Source organism: Podarcis pityusensis (assembly GCF_964106645.2).
Source record: "Podarcis pityusensis genome assembly, chromosome: 4".
Classification (NCBI taxonomy): Eukaryota; Metazoa; Chordata; class Lepidosauria; order Squamata; family Lacertidae; genus Podarcis; species Podarcis pityusensis.
This window is the reverse complement of record NC_138027.1, coordinates 16849572-16865075: the sequence shown is the minus strand read 5'-3', so window position 1 is coordinate 16865075 and position 15504 is coordinate 16849572. Positions and strand designations below refer to the sequence as shown.

The window sequence follows — 15504 nt, the reverse complement described above, 5'->3', positions numbered from 1 at the left end:
TAATTCACTTCTTCATGTTTCCACATCAGTTTGCAAATTCTTCCTTTTTAAAGTCTTTGGGAAGATTCGTCATCGTTTTAGTGTGAATTGGGACATTTCTATGCAGTTTTGCGCAATATACCGTATTTTTCGCTCCATAGGACGCACTTTTTCCCCTCCAAAAATGAAGGGGAAATGTGTGTGCGTCCTATGGAGCGAATGCAGGCTTTCGCTGAAGCCTGGAGAGCGAGAGGCATCGGTGCGCACCGACCCCTCTCGCTCTCCAGGCTTCAGGAAGCTATCCGCAAGCCTTGCAAGCCCGGTGGGAGTTCCCGCGGGCTCACAAGGCTTGCAGGCAGCAGCCTGCAGCCCCGGCGAGTGTCCGCAAGCCTTGCGCGCCCGGCAGGAGGTCCCGCCGAGCTCGCGAGGCTTGGGGCAGCAGCCTGTCGCCCGAAGCACGGGGAGCCCTCCGGAGGGCTCCCCATGCTTCGGGCGAGTGTCTGCAAGCCTTGCGCGCCCGGCAGGAGGTCCCGCCCAGCGCGCAAGGCTTGGGGCGGCAGCCTGTCGCCCGAAGCACGGGGAGCCCTCCGGAGGGCTCCCTGTGCTTCAGGCGAGTGTCTGCAAGCCTTGCGCGCCCGGCAGAAGGTCCCGCCCAGCGCGCAAGGCTTGGGGCTGCAGCTTGTCGCCCGAAGCACGGGGAGCCCTCCGGAGGGCTCCCCGTGCTTCGGGCGAGTGTCTGCAAGCCTTGCGCGCCCGGCAGGAGGTCCCGCCGAGCGCGCAAGGCTTGGGGCTGCAGCTTGTCGCCCGAAGCACGGGGAGCCCTCCGGAGGGCTCCCCGTGCTTCGGACGAGTGTCTGCAAGCCTTGCGCGCCCGGCAGGAGGTCCCGCCCAGCGCGCAAGGCTTGGGGCTGCAGCTTGTCGCCCGAAGCACGGGGAGCCCTCCGGAGGGCTCCCCGTGCTTCGGACGAGTGTCTGCAAGCCTTGCGCGCCCGGCAGGAGGTCCCGCCCAGCGCGCAAGGCTTGGGGCTGCAGCTTGTCGCCCGAAGCACGGGGAGCCCTCCGGAGGGCTCCCCTTGCTTCGGGCGAGTGTCTGCAAGCCTTGCGCGCCCGGCAGGAGGTCCCGCCGAGCGCGCAAGGCTTGGGGCTGCAGCTTGTCGCCCGAAGCACGGGGAGCCCTCCGGAGGGCTCCCCGTGCTTCGGGCGAGTGTCTGCAAGCCTTGCGCGCCCGGCAGGAGGTCCCGCCGAGCGCGCAAGGCTTGGGGCGGCAGTCTGTCGCCCGAAGCACGGGGAGCCCTCCGGAGGGCTCCCCGTGCTTCGGGCGAGTGTCTGCAAGCCTCGCGCGCCCGGTGGGAGGTCCCGCCCAGCGCGCGAGGCTTGGGGCGGTAGCCTGCAGCCCGAAGCACGCGAGGCTTGGGGCGGCAGCCGCGGGGGGGGGGATAATTTTTTTTATTCATTTCCCCCCCCAAAAAACGAGGTGCGTCCTATGGACCGGTGCGTCCTATAGAACGAAAAATACGGTACACATTTTTTGCAATGCATTTTTGTACTTTGTTTTCTCTAATATACACTTTGCCCTAGCATATACATTTACATACACATTCCTTGGTTGGAGAACTGCATTGCAAAATTCGGAAAAGTGCTAACTGCAAAGGATGGGCATGTTTTGGTTTGCATCTTGTTTTGTGAATTAGGCAAGTGTGAATTACATAAGTTCACATTTAAATGTGAACTAGATCAAATTGCAGTTCCCTAGCTGAAAGAAGGCTGATCGCCGAAGAATTGATGCTTTTGAATTATGGTGCTGGAGGAGACTCTTGAGAGTCCCATGGACTGCAAGAAGATCAAACCTATCCATTCTTAAGGAAATCAGCCCTGAGTGCTCACTGGAAGGACAGATCCTGAAGCTGAGGCTCCAATACTTTGGCCACCTCATGAGAAGAGAAGACTCCCTGGAAAAGACCCTGATGTTGGGAAAGATGGAGGGCACAAGGAGAAGGGGACGACAGAGGACGAGATGGTTGGATAGTGTTCTTGAAGCAACCAACATGAGTTTGACCAAACTACGGGAGGCAATGGAAGACAGGAGTGCCTGGCATGCTCTGGTCCATGGGGTCACGAAGAGTCGGACACGACTAAACGACTAAACAACAACAAAAATTAGAAAGCATGCATCAAAACATAATGTTGAAAGTAACGTTAACATGCATCATATCGGAGAAATGGTTTGCAACAATGTGTATATGAGGAGAAATGAGCTCTAAAATGGAATGATGTAGGACGCTGCCTTTCACCAAGTTAGATCACCATATCTCAGTATTTCCCACAATCGTTGGCAGTGGATCACCAGGGCTTCAGACAGGAGCTGAACCTGGAACCTTCTGCATAATGGGCGGCCCAGGATGTTTTGCTGCTGTAAGCAAAACATCCCCCCTCCCCGCCACTGCCCACAGATCCAGGCCCCCTCCTTGCCCCCGCTGTCACCCCAGCGCTGCCACCTTGCCACCACAATTAACACAGAACACAACTACTTTAAAATGGGGCATCCAGAAAGTATAGCACAATGCAGCTGCACAAGAACATAAATCACTCCCAAAATATAATTGCAAACCAGCCTCTTGCATAAAATGTACCTTAAGTATGCCTACAAACTCAATGAGCTTGCTTTTGCCAGGTAATCTCATTTACCGTATTTTTCCGTGTATAAGACGAGGTTATTTTATTTTAAAATTATGCTACAATTTTTGGGTCCTCTTATACATGGGTAGTGGAGAGGTGGGACGGGCGTTTGGTGGCTGCCGCAAGCAGGAGATTGTCAACGGCGTATTTGCGGGTGATTGGCTGGTGCGGCAAGTTCTGCAGGCTATTGGCTGTTGTGGCAATAGGGCGATTGGCGCTTGCTTTCTGCTTGCGTGCCAAAGATTGGTGGCTTTGTTGATGTGCGTGCAATTGGCTGTGGTGGTCCTGCAGGTGAGCGGTTTTCAGCACCCCCCAAAAAAGCTCAACAACTCTGGGCAATCTCCCCCCATTTTCTCAATTTGGAGTCCCTAAAAAGAGGGGACGTCTTATACATGGGGGCGTCTTATACACGGGAAAATATGGTATGTTAGCTCTATTCTGAGACACTCACATCTCATCAACTCAAAGAAGCATTTCTCTTTTCTGAACTTGATAGTATTCTGTGCTGTACGCTGACATGTTTAAAAGTTTCTTCGATTGTCCTTGAATCTTCCTGCCACGCTTGCCATCCAGTGTGATGCGCAACACCCTTTAAGAATCATTGCTCCAAGACCTCACTTGGTATCCACAATCCCTATGCTGGATATTTTTTGTTTGTTCCATTAATCTCTCATTTTTTCCTGGTATTGAAGGACACACACGCAGAGATTGTTTAGTCTGTTGAGAGAGAGATAGGCGGGGTCCTACTCCAACGTCATAAACTGCTCTGCTCCCACTTTGCGCACACCCCAAGTTAGTCCTTCAGATAGCAACAGTTCGCCAGTGGAAGAGCTTGCAGAAGGTTCGTCTGACAAGACACAGGCGTTTTGCTGCTTGAACTTGGCTCCACTGCCAGAAACTCACATCTCCTGATAGCTGGAGAAGATGGCTTTGAGCACAAGCGGCTTGGTGGCCCTGGTTGCCTTTTATGTTGTTACTTTAGCAACTGGAATATGGGCTTCCTGGAAAGCCAAGAAGCTGAAAAGCAGGAAGCCCAGTGAAGTGGCCATGGTGGGAAACAGGAAAATGGGTTTTTGCCTTGGACTGTTCACCGCTACCGGTAAGTACCAATTTCCCAAAAACCAAGGAGGTTGTGGATTCTCCTTCCTTGGAGGTTTCTAAGCAGAGGTTGGGTGGCCATCTGTCATGGATGCTTTAGTTGAGATTCCTGCATTGCAAGGGGTTGGATTATATGATTCCAACTTACAATTCTAATGACTCATGGTGTGAGGCATCATGATGTTATAGATGGGCTTTGTCATGAGACAGGATTGCCAATTTTTAAAAGGAACTAACCTGATGTCTAGGCAGGGTCCAGAAATGTGGCTGGGTGATTAAGTGGCCCGGGAAAATGCCAAAATTCAGAAGGGGGAAGTCAGAGTTTTTGTGTTTGGGTATTAGTTTGTGTGTGCGTTTTTATGTCCGTGGTCTTTCCCAGCGTTAACGGGGAGATGTTGCAGATGAAGCATGAGACCTTCTGAATGCAAAGGGAGTATTCTACCACTGAACTACTGCATCTGAGTCTTAGGTCTAGAATTTTTTTTGCAGCTGATTTATTTTAAAGCACTTCTTTCCCAAGCTTATTTATTTATTTATATTTCAAAGTTTCTTTTTCCAGTTATACAAAATAATGTGGGGGGGGGGGGGAGAAAGAAGAAGGTGCAATATAGACTAATATAGCAGTTTTTTAAATTTTAAAGCACTTCCTTTCCAAAGTTTTTTTTATTAATCAATATTTTAAAGTTTTTCATTTATACAAAATTTTATATATGTATCTTATATGATTAATAACCTGCTATATTCTGTATACACTTGTTCCAAAAATCAATATATTTATCCAAACAAAGCCTGCATCTATAAATGCAATCCGTTCATATGTTGTGAGTGCTGTCATGTCTTCAATCCATTGATTAAAGAGGACCAGATTTTTGTTTTTCCAATTCATCAATATCTGTCTTTTGGGCATACTTAGAACACAGAGAATCAATTTTTGTTGTCTGTCCACTTGTCAACTTCCATATATTAAGTGTATAATTCAAAAGAATATTTCCCTCTGAATATTTTAAGTTTTTCCATACAGTTGTATTTACACAGTTCAAAACTTTCACCGAAAACTCAGTGGCAATAGGACACTGTAAGAACACCATGTTTCCAAGAGGCATTATCCTCCAACAAGGAGCTGCGTTCAACAGTCCTTTTCTATGCAAAACTAATGGAGTCCAATAGATTCTAAATATTATTTTCTGTTGTGTAAGCCTTAGTTTAAGATCCATCGGTGCCTTTGCTATGGAAACTAAAACACTGTCACACTGTCTACCTGGTCTATAGGAACATCCATATCTTATTTCCAGTTGTTTCTTACAGTCTGCATATCAAACTTATTTATTAATAACAAATATCTATAAAATGTAATTGCCGGGTTTTTTTGTTTCAAAAGATCTGGTGTCTGTGCTCGCTTCGGCAGCACTTATACTAAAATTGGAATGATACAGAGAAGATTAGCATGGCCCCTGCGCAAGGATGACACGCAAATTCGTGAAGCGTTCCATATTAAAAAAAAAAAAAAAAGATCTGGTGTCTCTGAGGCTGAAAAAGCCGCCAATGCAAACACTGTTTTTTAAATTTTTAATTAGTTTTTATTAAAGATTTTATTGTGCTACGAAACAAACCAACAGGGGAAAGTACAGTATTTTACCATGTATAAGACTAGTTTTCCCCCCTAAAAAATAATGTCAAAAATTAGGGGGAGTCTTATGCATGGGGCCATCTCCCCCCATTTTCTTAAATCTGAGTCCCCCAAAATAGGGGACATCTTATACATGGGGGCGTCTTATAGACGGGAAAGTATGGTACATCTTTTGTCTGCACTTTCAGTTCATAAGAGTCTTTTTCGCAGTTTGTTTACATGTAGCGAGAGACATTTTTGTCATGGACCTCTTGAGATTGGGGGGAAATAGATGGGGAGGGGGAGATGGGTGTGTTGTTCTTTGTTACAAGACGTTGTAGCTGCAGATATTGCTATTGGAATGCATCTGACGATTGATAATTATCACTTAAAACACTTAACGTATAAAATTTGTCTTCCTCATCTATCGGTTGATCCAAAGTCATTATGCCGCTTCCATCCAATTTTTTCATACATGCCATCCTTTCCCCAATTTTAAAAATGGGATTCCCCCACAAAGTCAATTTAGCGTGGATCAAATCTGTTTTTTATTTGGCATTATATTCCATATCTTTCTAAATGACTTAATTGTGTCAAGAGTTTCCTTAATTTTAAAATATTTTGATCCTAATATTGTCCAACCAACCAAAGGTGCTGTGTATGCATATTCTCATGTAGCCACTTCTTTTCCAAAGTCAATCAATAAATAAAACCTCTCGTCAGTCTGAAAGAGAAAGTATTGCAAAAGAGGTTTTCATTGCCAGGGATTGAGACCTGAGATGTCCTAAGTGCAATGTAAATATTCTATCACTGAGACATGGTCCTTCCCTTATTCAGGGCCTTATAGGAATTGGAGCTAAAGGCAGCACAGCCCAGCATTTATTTTTAGCTGGGATGTCCATTTTGAGCGAATGTCCAAGTTTAAGTGTGTTCTTCCTGCTTTCTTTCAGCCACGTGGGTTGGAGGAGCATATATCAATGGCACTGCTGAAATTGTCTACCTGCCTTCACGAGGACTCCTGTGGGTCCAGGCCCCAGTAGGATTTGCTCTGTCTCTCCTTATTGGTAAAGTTTTCAAAAAAGCTTAAATATGTAACTACGGTGGTACCTTGGGTTAAGTACTTAATTCGTTCCGGAGGTCCGTTCTTAACCTGAAACTGTTCTTAACCTGAGGTACCACTTTAACTAATGGGGCCTCCCGCTGCTGCCACGTGATTTCTGTTCTCATCCTGAGGTAAAGTTCTTAACCTGAGGTACTATTTCTGGGTTAGCGGAGTCTGTAACCTGAAGCGTATGTAACCTGAAGCGTCTGTATCCCAAGGTACCACTGCATTCCATCCAATAAAAATCATTACTGGAAATGATGAGAGCCTCGTCCAAGGGGAATGCTGAAGTTTGACTTTGGTTCACATTGTTTCCTCACAAATTGCCCTTGTCGCACATACGAAAAGTCTCTCAAGGAGTAATCCAAACACAAGATCCGCTGGGATGAGGGGATTTCTGGATAGGTGGATCTTGGGCTGGATCTGGACTAAATTTCCCTATCTTGGGCCAGCCATAAATACTTCAGTGCAAACCCTCCATCTCTGATCCTGTGAAGCCCAAGCCAGGAAAATACCCCAAAAGAGGTGCTCCAAGGGTGTGGCAGAGGCAGGGCAGAGGAGGAGACACCCCTTATTTCAAACTCCTTTCAGCTCAGTCACATGACCTAGCAACCCAGCAGTTTGCCATCCAGCCATCTCTGAAGGTCACTGTGATGACTATTCCCAGGTCAGAGTGCTGGTCCAGGTGTGAGGAGACCCCGGTTCAAACCTCCACTCAGCTATGGAAACTTGCTAGGTGATTTCAGACCAGTCACCTTCTCTCAGACTACAGGATTGTTGTTAAGGAAAAAATGGGAAAGAGGAACCACGTGTGCCACTCTTAGCTCCTTGGGGGAAATTTTGGGTATCTAAAAACATTGCTTCTGCCCAGATGACAATAATTGCAATACAACTGCTTTTTAACAGGTGGGCTCTTCTTTGTCAATCCAATGAGATCGAAGAAGTACGTGACAGTGATGGATCCACTCCAAGAAACATATGGGAATGTGATGGCAAGCCTCATGTTTATTCCATCGTTGATAGGGGACATATTCTGGTTTGCAGCTATTCTTGCTTCCTTAGGTAACTAAACATCTCTTGCTTGTCTTAAGGACTGAAGGCTTGTTTCAGTAAAGTAGGAACTCCTTTAATTACGGCCCATGAGTCCGTGCAGCCCACATTTCCACTTCATGCAATTCAAATGTCTACGGCTGGGGAAAGATAGATGGAGTGATTTGCCCTAAGTCGGATGAGGAACCTCAGACCAGGCAGCCCAATGTGGCCCTCTAGATCTCTCTCTCTCTGGCCCTTGGCACTCTCCCCAGGCCACAACCCCTCCTCAGCCATGTCCTGCAACAACCCTACTTCATACCCGCCCTGAGGAATAATCAGAACTGAACTCCACATCTGGGAATGTTCATAATGCCTAGAGCAGCCTTTCCCAACCTCTGGCACTCCAGATGTTTTGGGGTTCAAAGGCCATCAGCCCCAGATGGTGTGGCCAATGATCACAGTCCAATGATTGGAACTGCAGACTAGTAACAACTGGAGGGCATCTGGTTGGGGGGGGGGAAACATCTAGTCTAGAAGAACATCTCTCTTCATGTTAATGCTTGTATCTCCTAAGGAGCAATTCTGTCACTTGTGTTACACACTAATATAACGATGTAAGGGAAATGGTGTCGCATTAAATTTCATGCTATAGCTTAACATTGTCCTTTTTTCCACAGGTGCAACCATGCAGGTCATTTTGGATATCCATGGTATTTTAGTCATTATTATCTCTGCATGCACGGTTATAATCTATACTTTATTAGGCGGCCTGTACTCAGTTGCATATACAGATGTAATACAGCTGATCTTTATAACAGTTAGCCTGGTAAGTCCCAATATTGTTATTTTACTACTCACTTGAAATGTTGGTGTGATTTTTTAAAAAAACCCATAACCATATTCTACACACATGGGGCTTGGTCGCGGTCTCTGCGAGGCTGTGATGGGTACAAAATGCTAGGACAAAATTATGAGTCTGGGGATAATCTTTGCCTGCAGTGAATCTGAGCACCATCAAAGTGAATGAGCGCTCTCTCTATATGTGTGTTGCTGGAGCTTCAGGTGTGAGCAGGAGCTTCTATAAGCACATTGGAGCCAGTTCTCTATAGTAATCATCAGCAACCAGCTGCTCGTAAGATCTAATATTGTCTGTGGGTGAGCAGCTATCACTCATCACTCACCTATGTCCTCTGTTTAATGGATTTTGGCAAGCAGAAGCAGATATTTTATTTTACTTTTCTCTTTTCACTTGTGGGTAACTTGTGGGTAGCATATTTTGCAAACCAGAGCTCAAGGCTGGTGTCCTTGAGGGAACTTGATGGGGAAATAATTCTGATGTTTCTCTTTTTACCACAAGTGGGTTTGTATCCCCTTCGCCCTCATGAACCCTGCAACGAAAAGCATTGCCTACACTGCTGCGCACGACGTCTTCCAAGCATCTTGGATTGGAAAAATGGAAGTGCAGTATCTTGGAAGGTGGTTCGATGACTTCTTATATTTGGTAAGAACTGCTCCCAAGGCAGATGGAGGGCAAGCTGGTGGCGCTTGCTGTTTTATTTCATTCTGGCCAGACTGTAGAAATAGTTGTGTTGGATGAGCTGGGGAAATGTATACCATGCCTGCAGAGGAAAAACACCCCTTCACAATTTGAATCTGAGTCACATCTGAGAACGGATTTCCAAGCGGCTTCCTGTAATGCCCCCATTACTGGCTACGCTGATAACTTTGAACTGCCCTGCTCTCTGCTCAAGTTTGGTCCACAGTGAGTGGGGGAATTAAAGATTTGGCCCTCGGGCTAGTATTGCCCCTTTCTAACATTTATTTCTGTGGTTTTCTTTTTGTAAATAAAGTCGGGATTAAGGGTTTTCCCCCCTCAGGACGGTGGATGGTTGTTTGTGTTTGTGAAGTGGTGGTAGCACTTGCCCTTCTTCTGATAGGAAATGCTTTGCAGGGGGAACAGACCCAAAAATGGGGGGGGGGGGTGTCAGGAAGGGTCAGTTGTTGGGGAATCAGAAATGTCCCTACTTTCACCTCAGGAATGTTGGAGGTTATGAGATTGCCATTTGTTCTGATCTATTGCTGAATAGATTCCTAAGGGTTTTCCCTTGGGAAGAAACAAGGCAAGAGGGAAACCACTTGGAACCACAGCAAAATTGGGAGTGAGCCCTTCGTCGCTCGAACAAGACTCAGTTGGAACGGAAGGCCACAAGACCTAACAGCACTTGGATTGCATTGCCTGAAGTGACTTTGGGGCTGCCTGTATGTGATGGGAGGCTGACCGATATGTTCATAACCTTCTGCTTCTCTTCCAGGTTCTTGGGAGTATCCCGTGGCAAATCTATTTCCAGCGCGTTCTCTCGGCTTCTTCTCCAAACGAAGGAAGGCTCATCTCCTACCTTTCTGGACTGGGGTGCTTCATCATGGCCATCCCTTCTGTTGTCATTGGGGCTGTCGCTGCTTCCACAGGTTAGATTAGCATGCTCCATAACACCACCCGGAGGATTGCGAATCCTCCCTGACTCTTCTGGGGAGAAAGAAGTTGCCGCCTTGGGTGTGATGAATTTTAGGGACAGCCAATTTCGTTCAACGATACGCTGTTCCTAACCTAGCCTACTCTACCCGTTGGAAAAAGTGATAGGGAAGACTTCCTGTTCCTTTGCATGCGTTAACCCTCATCCTGAAATATGATTAAACCTTTTAACATACATGACGCTTCTCTGTTTCCTTTCTAAGACTGGAATCAGACTGCCTATGGCCTCCCCAGTCCCAACGACAGAGGAGAGTCTGCCCTTATTCTCCCACTGGTTCTCTACCATCTGTGCCCAACGTATGTCGCCCTTGGTGGCTTGGGCGCCCTGGCTGCTGCCGTGATGTCTTCGGGCGATTCTGCCTTGCTCTCGGCTGGTACCTTGTTTGCTCACAACATATACAGGAAAGTCTTCAGGAAAAATGTGAGTTGTTGCAAATAATATCGACACCAGCAGGTGGAGGGAGGTCTGTGGGGGACACAAGTGTCTTCACTATATTATTTTTGGTGCCTGCTAAAAAATTTGTTTTGTTTTGACAAGCCCACCCAGATATGTAGAATGTTGATTTGTATTTTAATCTGTTTTTAGTTTATCATGGATTTTACGATTCGATAATCTTTATTGTCATTGTCCTATACAGAACAACAAAATTGAAAAAATCTACATCAGACATTCAAAAACCAACAAGCCTGCTATCCCAACTATCCCAACCTGGTTAGCCCCTAAAAACTCTGATACCCCATAATTGAATACAATATACTCACATAGAGACTACCTTACACTTTGTTTAAAATCTCTACGCTGATTTAATTGTTGCTTGCTACTGTTTTTACGAATAGTTTTATTGTTTTATTCCTTTCATAAATTGCTTTGAGGGTGTTTTTTTATATATATACAATCAAGCAGTGCATACATTTTTATGAAATAAAATTAAAGAAAATTAAGCAGGAATTTCCTCCCAATGCAAAACAGAAGCATGATTTTCCTGCACCTGGGGAGGAAAAGGTTAAATCCTTTCTCCATGTCTGTTCTGATGCTGTCAATTGTCCCTCCCCTCACCCCATGATATTTGTATTAAAAAAACGAAAGAAACTGAATGTTAAATGCTAGGCCAAATCTAGGTTCTCTCTATAAGAAGAGAGAAACTTGAAAGGCCACAACAGAAATATGCACTGGAACATAATAAAATTTAAAGAGAGGAAGCCAGTAGTTACACAGAATTACGCCACTCAGAATGATCATAGGAAATAGATTTGTAACATTTCGTAAAATATATTGCAAGGCTCCTCATCTCATTATCTCATTAGCTAAAACGGCTCTTGGGGTTTGCGGTAAGCAGTTGACTTTACCAGAAAGAATATCGCAGAGACCTTTCTTTTAAAACGAAATAAAATTCTTAATTTAAGGGGTTTCCGGGAATTTCCAGGAACCAGTAACAACAGGGTTCAAAGCCACCCCAAATCGCAGAAAGACAATTTAAATAATAATACAGTGGTACCTCTAGTTACGAACTTAATTTGTTACCGGAGGTCCGTTCTTAACCTGAAACTGTTCTTAACGAGAGGCGTGCTTTCGCTAATGAAGCCTCTTGCTGCCACTGTGCCGCCGGCACACGATTTCCATTCGCAAAGTTCTCAACTCGAGGTAACTCTTCCAGGTTAGCGGAGTTTGTAACCTGAAGTGTTTGTAAGCTGAGGCGTTTGTAACTCGAGGTACCACTGTAATAATAAGTGATATTGATAAAAGTTACCCAGCTTAGTGTAATTGTGTTTAGGCCCTAGCAGCCCACCTGAACTCAGCTATGAAGCTCCCTGGGTGGGCCAGTCGCCACGTCTCGGCCCCCAGCCTACCTCAAAGGGTTGTTGTATGGGTAAAATGGAGAGGAGAATCATGCACACCACCTTGAATTCGTTGGAGGAAAGGCGGCTGTAAGAATAACGGAGGATGGCAGGAGGTTGGATACAGGGAGCTGTGTGTGAGCAAGCTGAAGAGCAAGCTTCGCAGAGCCTCTTTTTACTAGCAGAAGTCAACAATTGGAATCAGTAGTGAAACCACTCTGAACATGACGTATTTCCATCTAAGCACATTTCCAGCGTTATCAAATACACGTGTTAGCAGGTGTTTCCCTAAAATGTTCCCCGATACAGTGGTACCTCAGGTTACATACACTTCAGGTTACAGACTCCGCTAACCCAGAAATAGTGCTTCAGATTAAGAACTTTGCTTCAGGATGAGAACAAAAATCATGCTCCGGCAGCACGACGGCAGCAGGAGGCCCCATTAGCTAAAGTGGTGCTTCAGGTTAAGAACAGTTTCAGGTTAAGTACGGACCTCCGGAACGAATTACTGTATTTTTCGCTCTATAACACGCACCCGACAATAACACGCACGTAGTTTTTAGAGGAGGAAAATCCGTAGGCATGCCACCCGTAGGCATTCCCTCCATAACACGCACCCTTACTTTCTAGGAGGAAAAAAGTGAGTGTTATGGTGCAAAAAATACGGTAAGTACTTAACCTGAGGTAGCACTGTACTTGATTACAACTGCGTCCCTGGTCATGCTCCAGCCAAGCGTTATGTCGAGTGACCAAATCTTTAAGAAGACAAACGGTCAGGGGAAACCCCCTGTTTGCTAGCCAAGAGGCACAAGTTCAGGGAGCGTGGGCGCAAGGCTCCTGGGCACGCTGTTGCCTGCCAGGTGCAAGGTGTGCCTCAGCACAAGCGGAGCGTTACCTCCACAGCGGCATAGAAATGTAATAGCACCTAAACAAATAATAAAACACCTATTTCTTTATTTCCAGGCGTCGGAGGAAGAAGTGCTATGGGCGATGAGAATGTCCATGGTGATCTTTGGGATGATGTCCGCAGGTCTAGCTTTTTATGCCCATTCCATTTATGACCTCTGGTTCCTGAGTGGAGAACTCGTCTACGCTCTCCTCTTCCCCCAGCTCTGCTGCGTCCTCTTCATTCGCAACACCAACACTTACGGCTCCGCCGCCGGGTTCTTCTTGGGCCTTCTCCTGCGCCTCTTGGCGGGGGAGCCCGCCCTGAACATCCCCCCGGTCATCCATTACCCAGGATGCTCTCTGGTTGACGGGGCCTATGTCCAGCTGTTCCCATTTAAGCTGTTCACCATGCTGGTATCTTTGCTGACCATCATCTCTGTCTCGCATCTGTCCGCCTTTCTATTTAAGGCCAACGTCCTTCCCCGCAGATGGGACGTCTGTAAGATCGTGCGAGCTGATAGGGTGGTCATTTCCTTACCCCAGAGGCGTAAAAGAGATGCCTGCGCCAGAACAGAGTTTTGAGCAAAGGGGAGACAAATTGCATTGGTATTTTACCCATGATGCTTCTTGAAGGATCCTTAGCTCTTTGAATGAGGTCATCTTCCATGTTGTGATTTATTGTTGTTGTTGTTATTGAAGTCCATAGTCACAGCAAAGGGCCCTCTCCCATTGTGGCACAACCTCCAACACCTTTCTCTTTTCCTAGTCCCGTTAATCCAATGTCTGGGTCTTTCTGAAAAACATGAAGCCTTTGAAGCCCTTTAATTGGTGCTGCAGCTACAGAAATTCAGTGGGTGCAGAATGCTGCGGCGAGACTCCTTACGGGGTCCTTGCCGCGGGATCACATTCACCCGGTGCTATACCAGCTGCGCTGGCTCCCGGTGGAGTACAGGATCAGGTTTAAGGTGCTGGTTTTAACCTTTAAAGCCCTATACAGCCTAGGACCCTCGTACCTACAGGACCGCCTCTCCTGGTATGTCCCACGGAGGACTTTACAGTCTTCAAATAAAAACATTTTAGAGGTCCCAAGCCACAGAGAGGTTAGGCTGGCCTCAACCAGAGCCAGGGCTTTTTTGGCTGTGGCCCTGATCTGGTGGAACGCTCTGCCACAAGAGACTAGGGCCCTGCGGGACTTGACATCTTCTGCAAGGCACAGTCTGACCCTCTCCTTTGCTGATCCTCGTAGAACTCTGGCCCAGTGGTTGCCATTTGACTTTGAATTGATTTTAGAATACTGATTTTAGAATGCTGTGTTACTTTTATTGCTGTTAGCCGCTCTGAGCCCAGCTTCGGCTGGGGAGGGCGGGACATAAATAAATTATTATTATTATTATTATTATTATTATTATTATTATTATTATATCATTTAGTTGTATAGAGTGTCTTAATTGATTGGTTACTTTTGCCAAATTTGTAGCCCTCTGTGTAATGGGGGGGGGGGTGTTGGAATTCCAATTCTGAAATGCATCCTTTATCAACAGTACCATCAACGGTAGGAATGGAGCATGTGTCCTAATTTACAGAGGATGGTCCTCTATTTGAAGGTGTTGCCTGAAGGGTTGACATTTTAAAGATTCCCAAGGAGGGAGAGCAGGAGGAGCTCCACAAAGCTACAATTCCCAGAGTGGCTTAACATTCAATGCCTCTTCACAGGGAACTCTGAGATTTGTAGCTCTGAGAAAAGGAACAGGAATCTCTTAACAACTCTCAGCACCCTTAACAAACTACAGCTCCCAGGATTCTTTGCAGGAAGCCATATTTAAATGAATGGTGTGAAAGTGACTCCAGTTTCTAAATAGCAGTTGCTCAGCACAAATAATAAGAGAGATCAGTTGTCTCAGTGCCTTCTGTTTGTAATTTCCAGATACTGGACTTGATGGATCTTCCTTCAAAAACTTGATTTTCTTTTTGTATTAATAAAACGCATGATCTAAAACAAGACCTGCTTTGATGGCTTGATCACCTCATATTGCACCTCTAATTATGTTGTCTTTCATATATTTTGCCGTGTATTTAACTGTTATTTGTAAGCTACTCTGAGGCACTTGTGTAAAGTGACTAATAAGCCCCCAACATGCAACAGTCAGCCATCATTCTGTACCCACTGAAATTAAAATTTTGCAATGTTAATTTCAGAAGGTACATATTTCCGTTCACAAGTTGTGGAGGCTTGTCCATCTGAAAAATCTGTTGGATCTGAAGACTCTGAAAGCAAATATAAGAAATTATTTTCACGGTCTACTTTTAAAGCCCTGTGGCAGGCTTCCTCAGCTTCGGCCCTCCAGATGTTTTTTGGCCTACAACTCCCATGATCCCTAGCTAGCAGGACCAGGGGTCAGGGATGATGGGAATTGTAGTCTCAAAACATCTGAAGGCCCAAGGTTGAGGAAGCCTGCCCTATGGTTTGACCAGCCTCTCTCATCCCCTCATGCTTTACTTCAGTGTCTACATTAACTCAAGCTTCAAATGAGCCTGGAAGCTAGGCAGTGTATATCAGTGTTATAAGTCTGTAGTTAACTAACTGTATACCCTAAAATGTTCCCAACAATCTTTTGCTGAAATGCAAGAGGCTCTTCAGAAAACAAGTTAACACGGAAAGGGATTCCCTTAAGGTAAATAATATGCTGGGTATAGGGAAGAGGATAGATCAGTTATATCTAATCCTCTACACACCCACATATGTGGGTTAGCAAACAA

General features: G+C 45.9%; 2 protein-coding genes across 2 annotated transcripts in view; both read left to right on the top strand.

Moving 5' to 3' along the window:
- The window catches only part of CMTR2 (cap methyltransferase 2), a 203924-nt gene that overhangs the window by 91152 nt on the left and 97268 nt on the right, over positions 1–15504 (top strand). The gene's annotated exons all lie outside the window — the stretch shown is intronic.
- Positions 3580–13529, top strand: LOC308475184 (high-affinity choline transporter 1-like; the record flags this gene model as incomplete). Its single annotated transcript, XM_081002173.1, has 8 exons — positions 3580–3754; positions 6310–6423; positions 7368–7523; positions 8171–8319; positions 8851–8994; positions 9806–9959; positions 10227–10444; positions 12823–13529. 8 exons carry the CDS (start codon positions 3580–3582, stop codon positions 13327–13329), a joined length of 1617 nt encoding a protein of 538 aa, XP_080858299.1. The 3' UTR covers positions 13330–13529.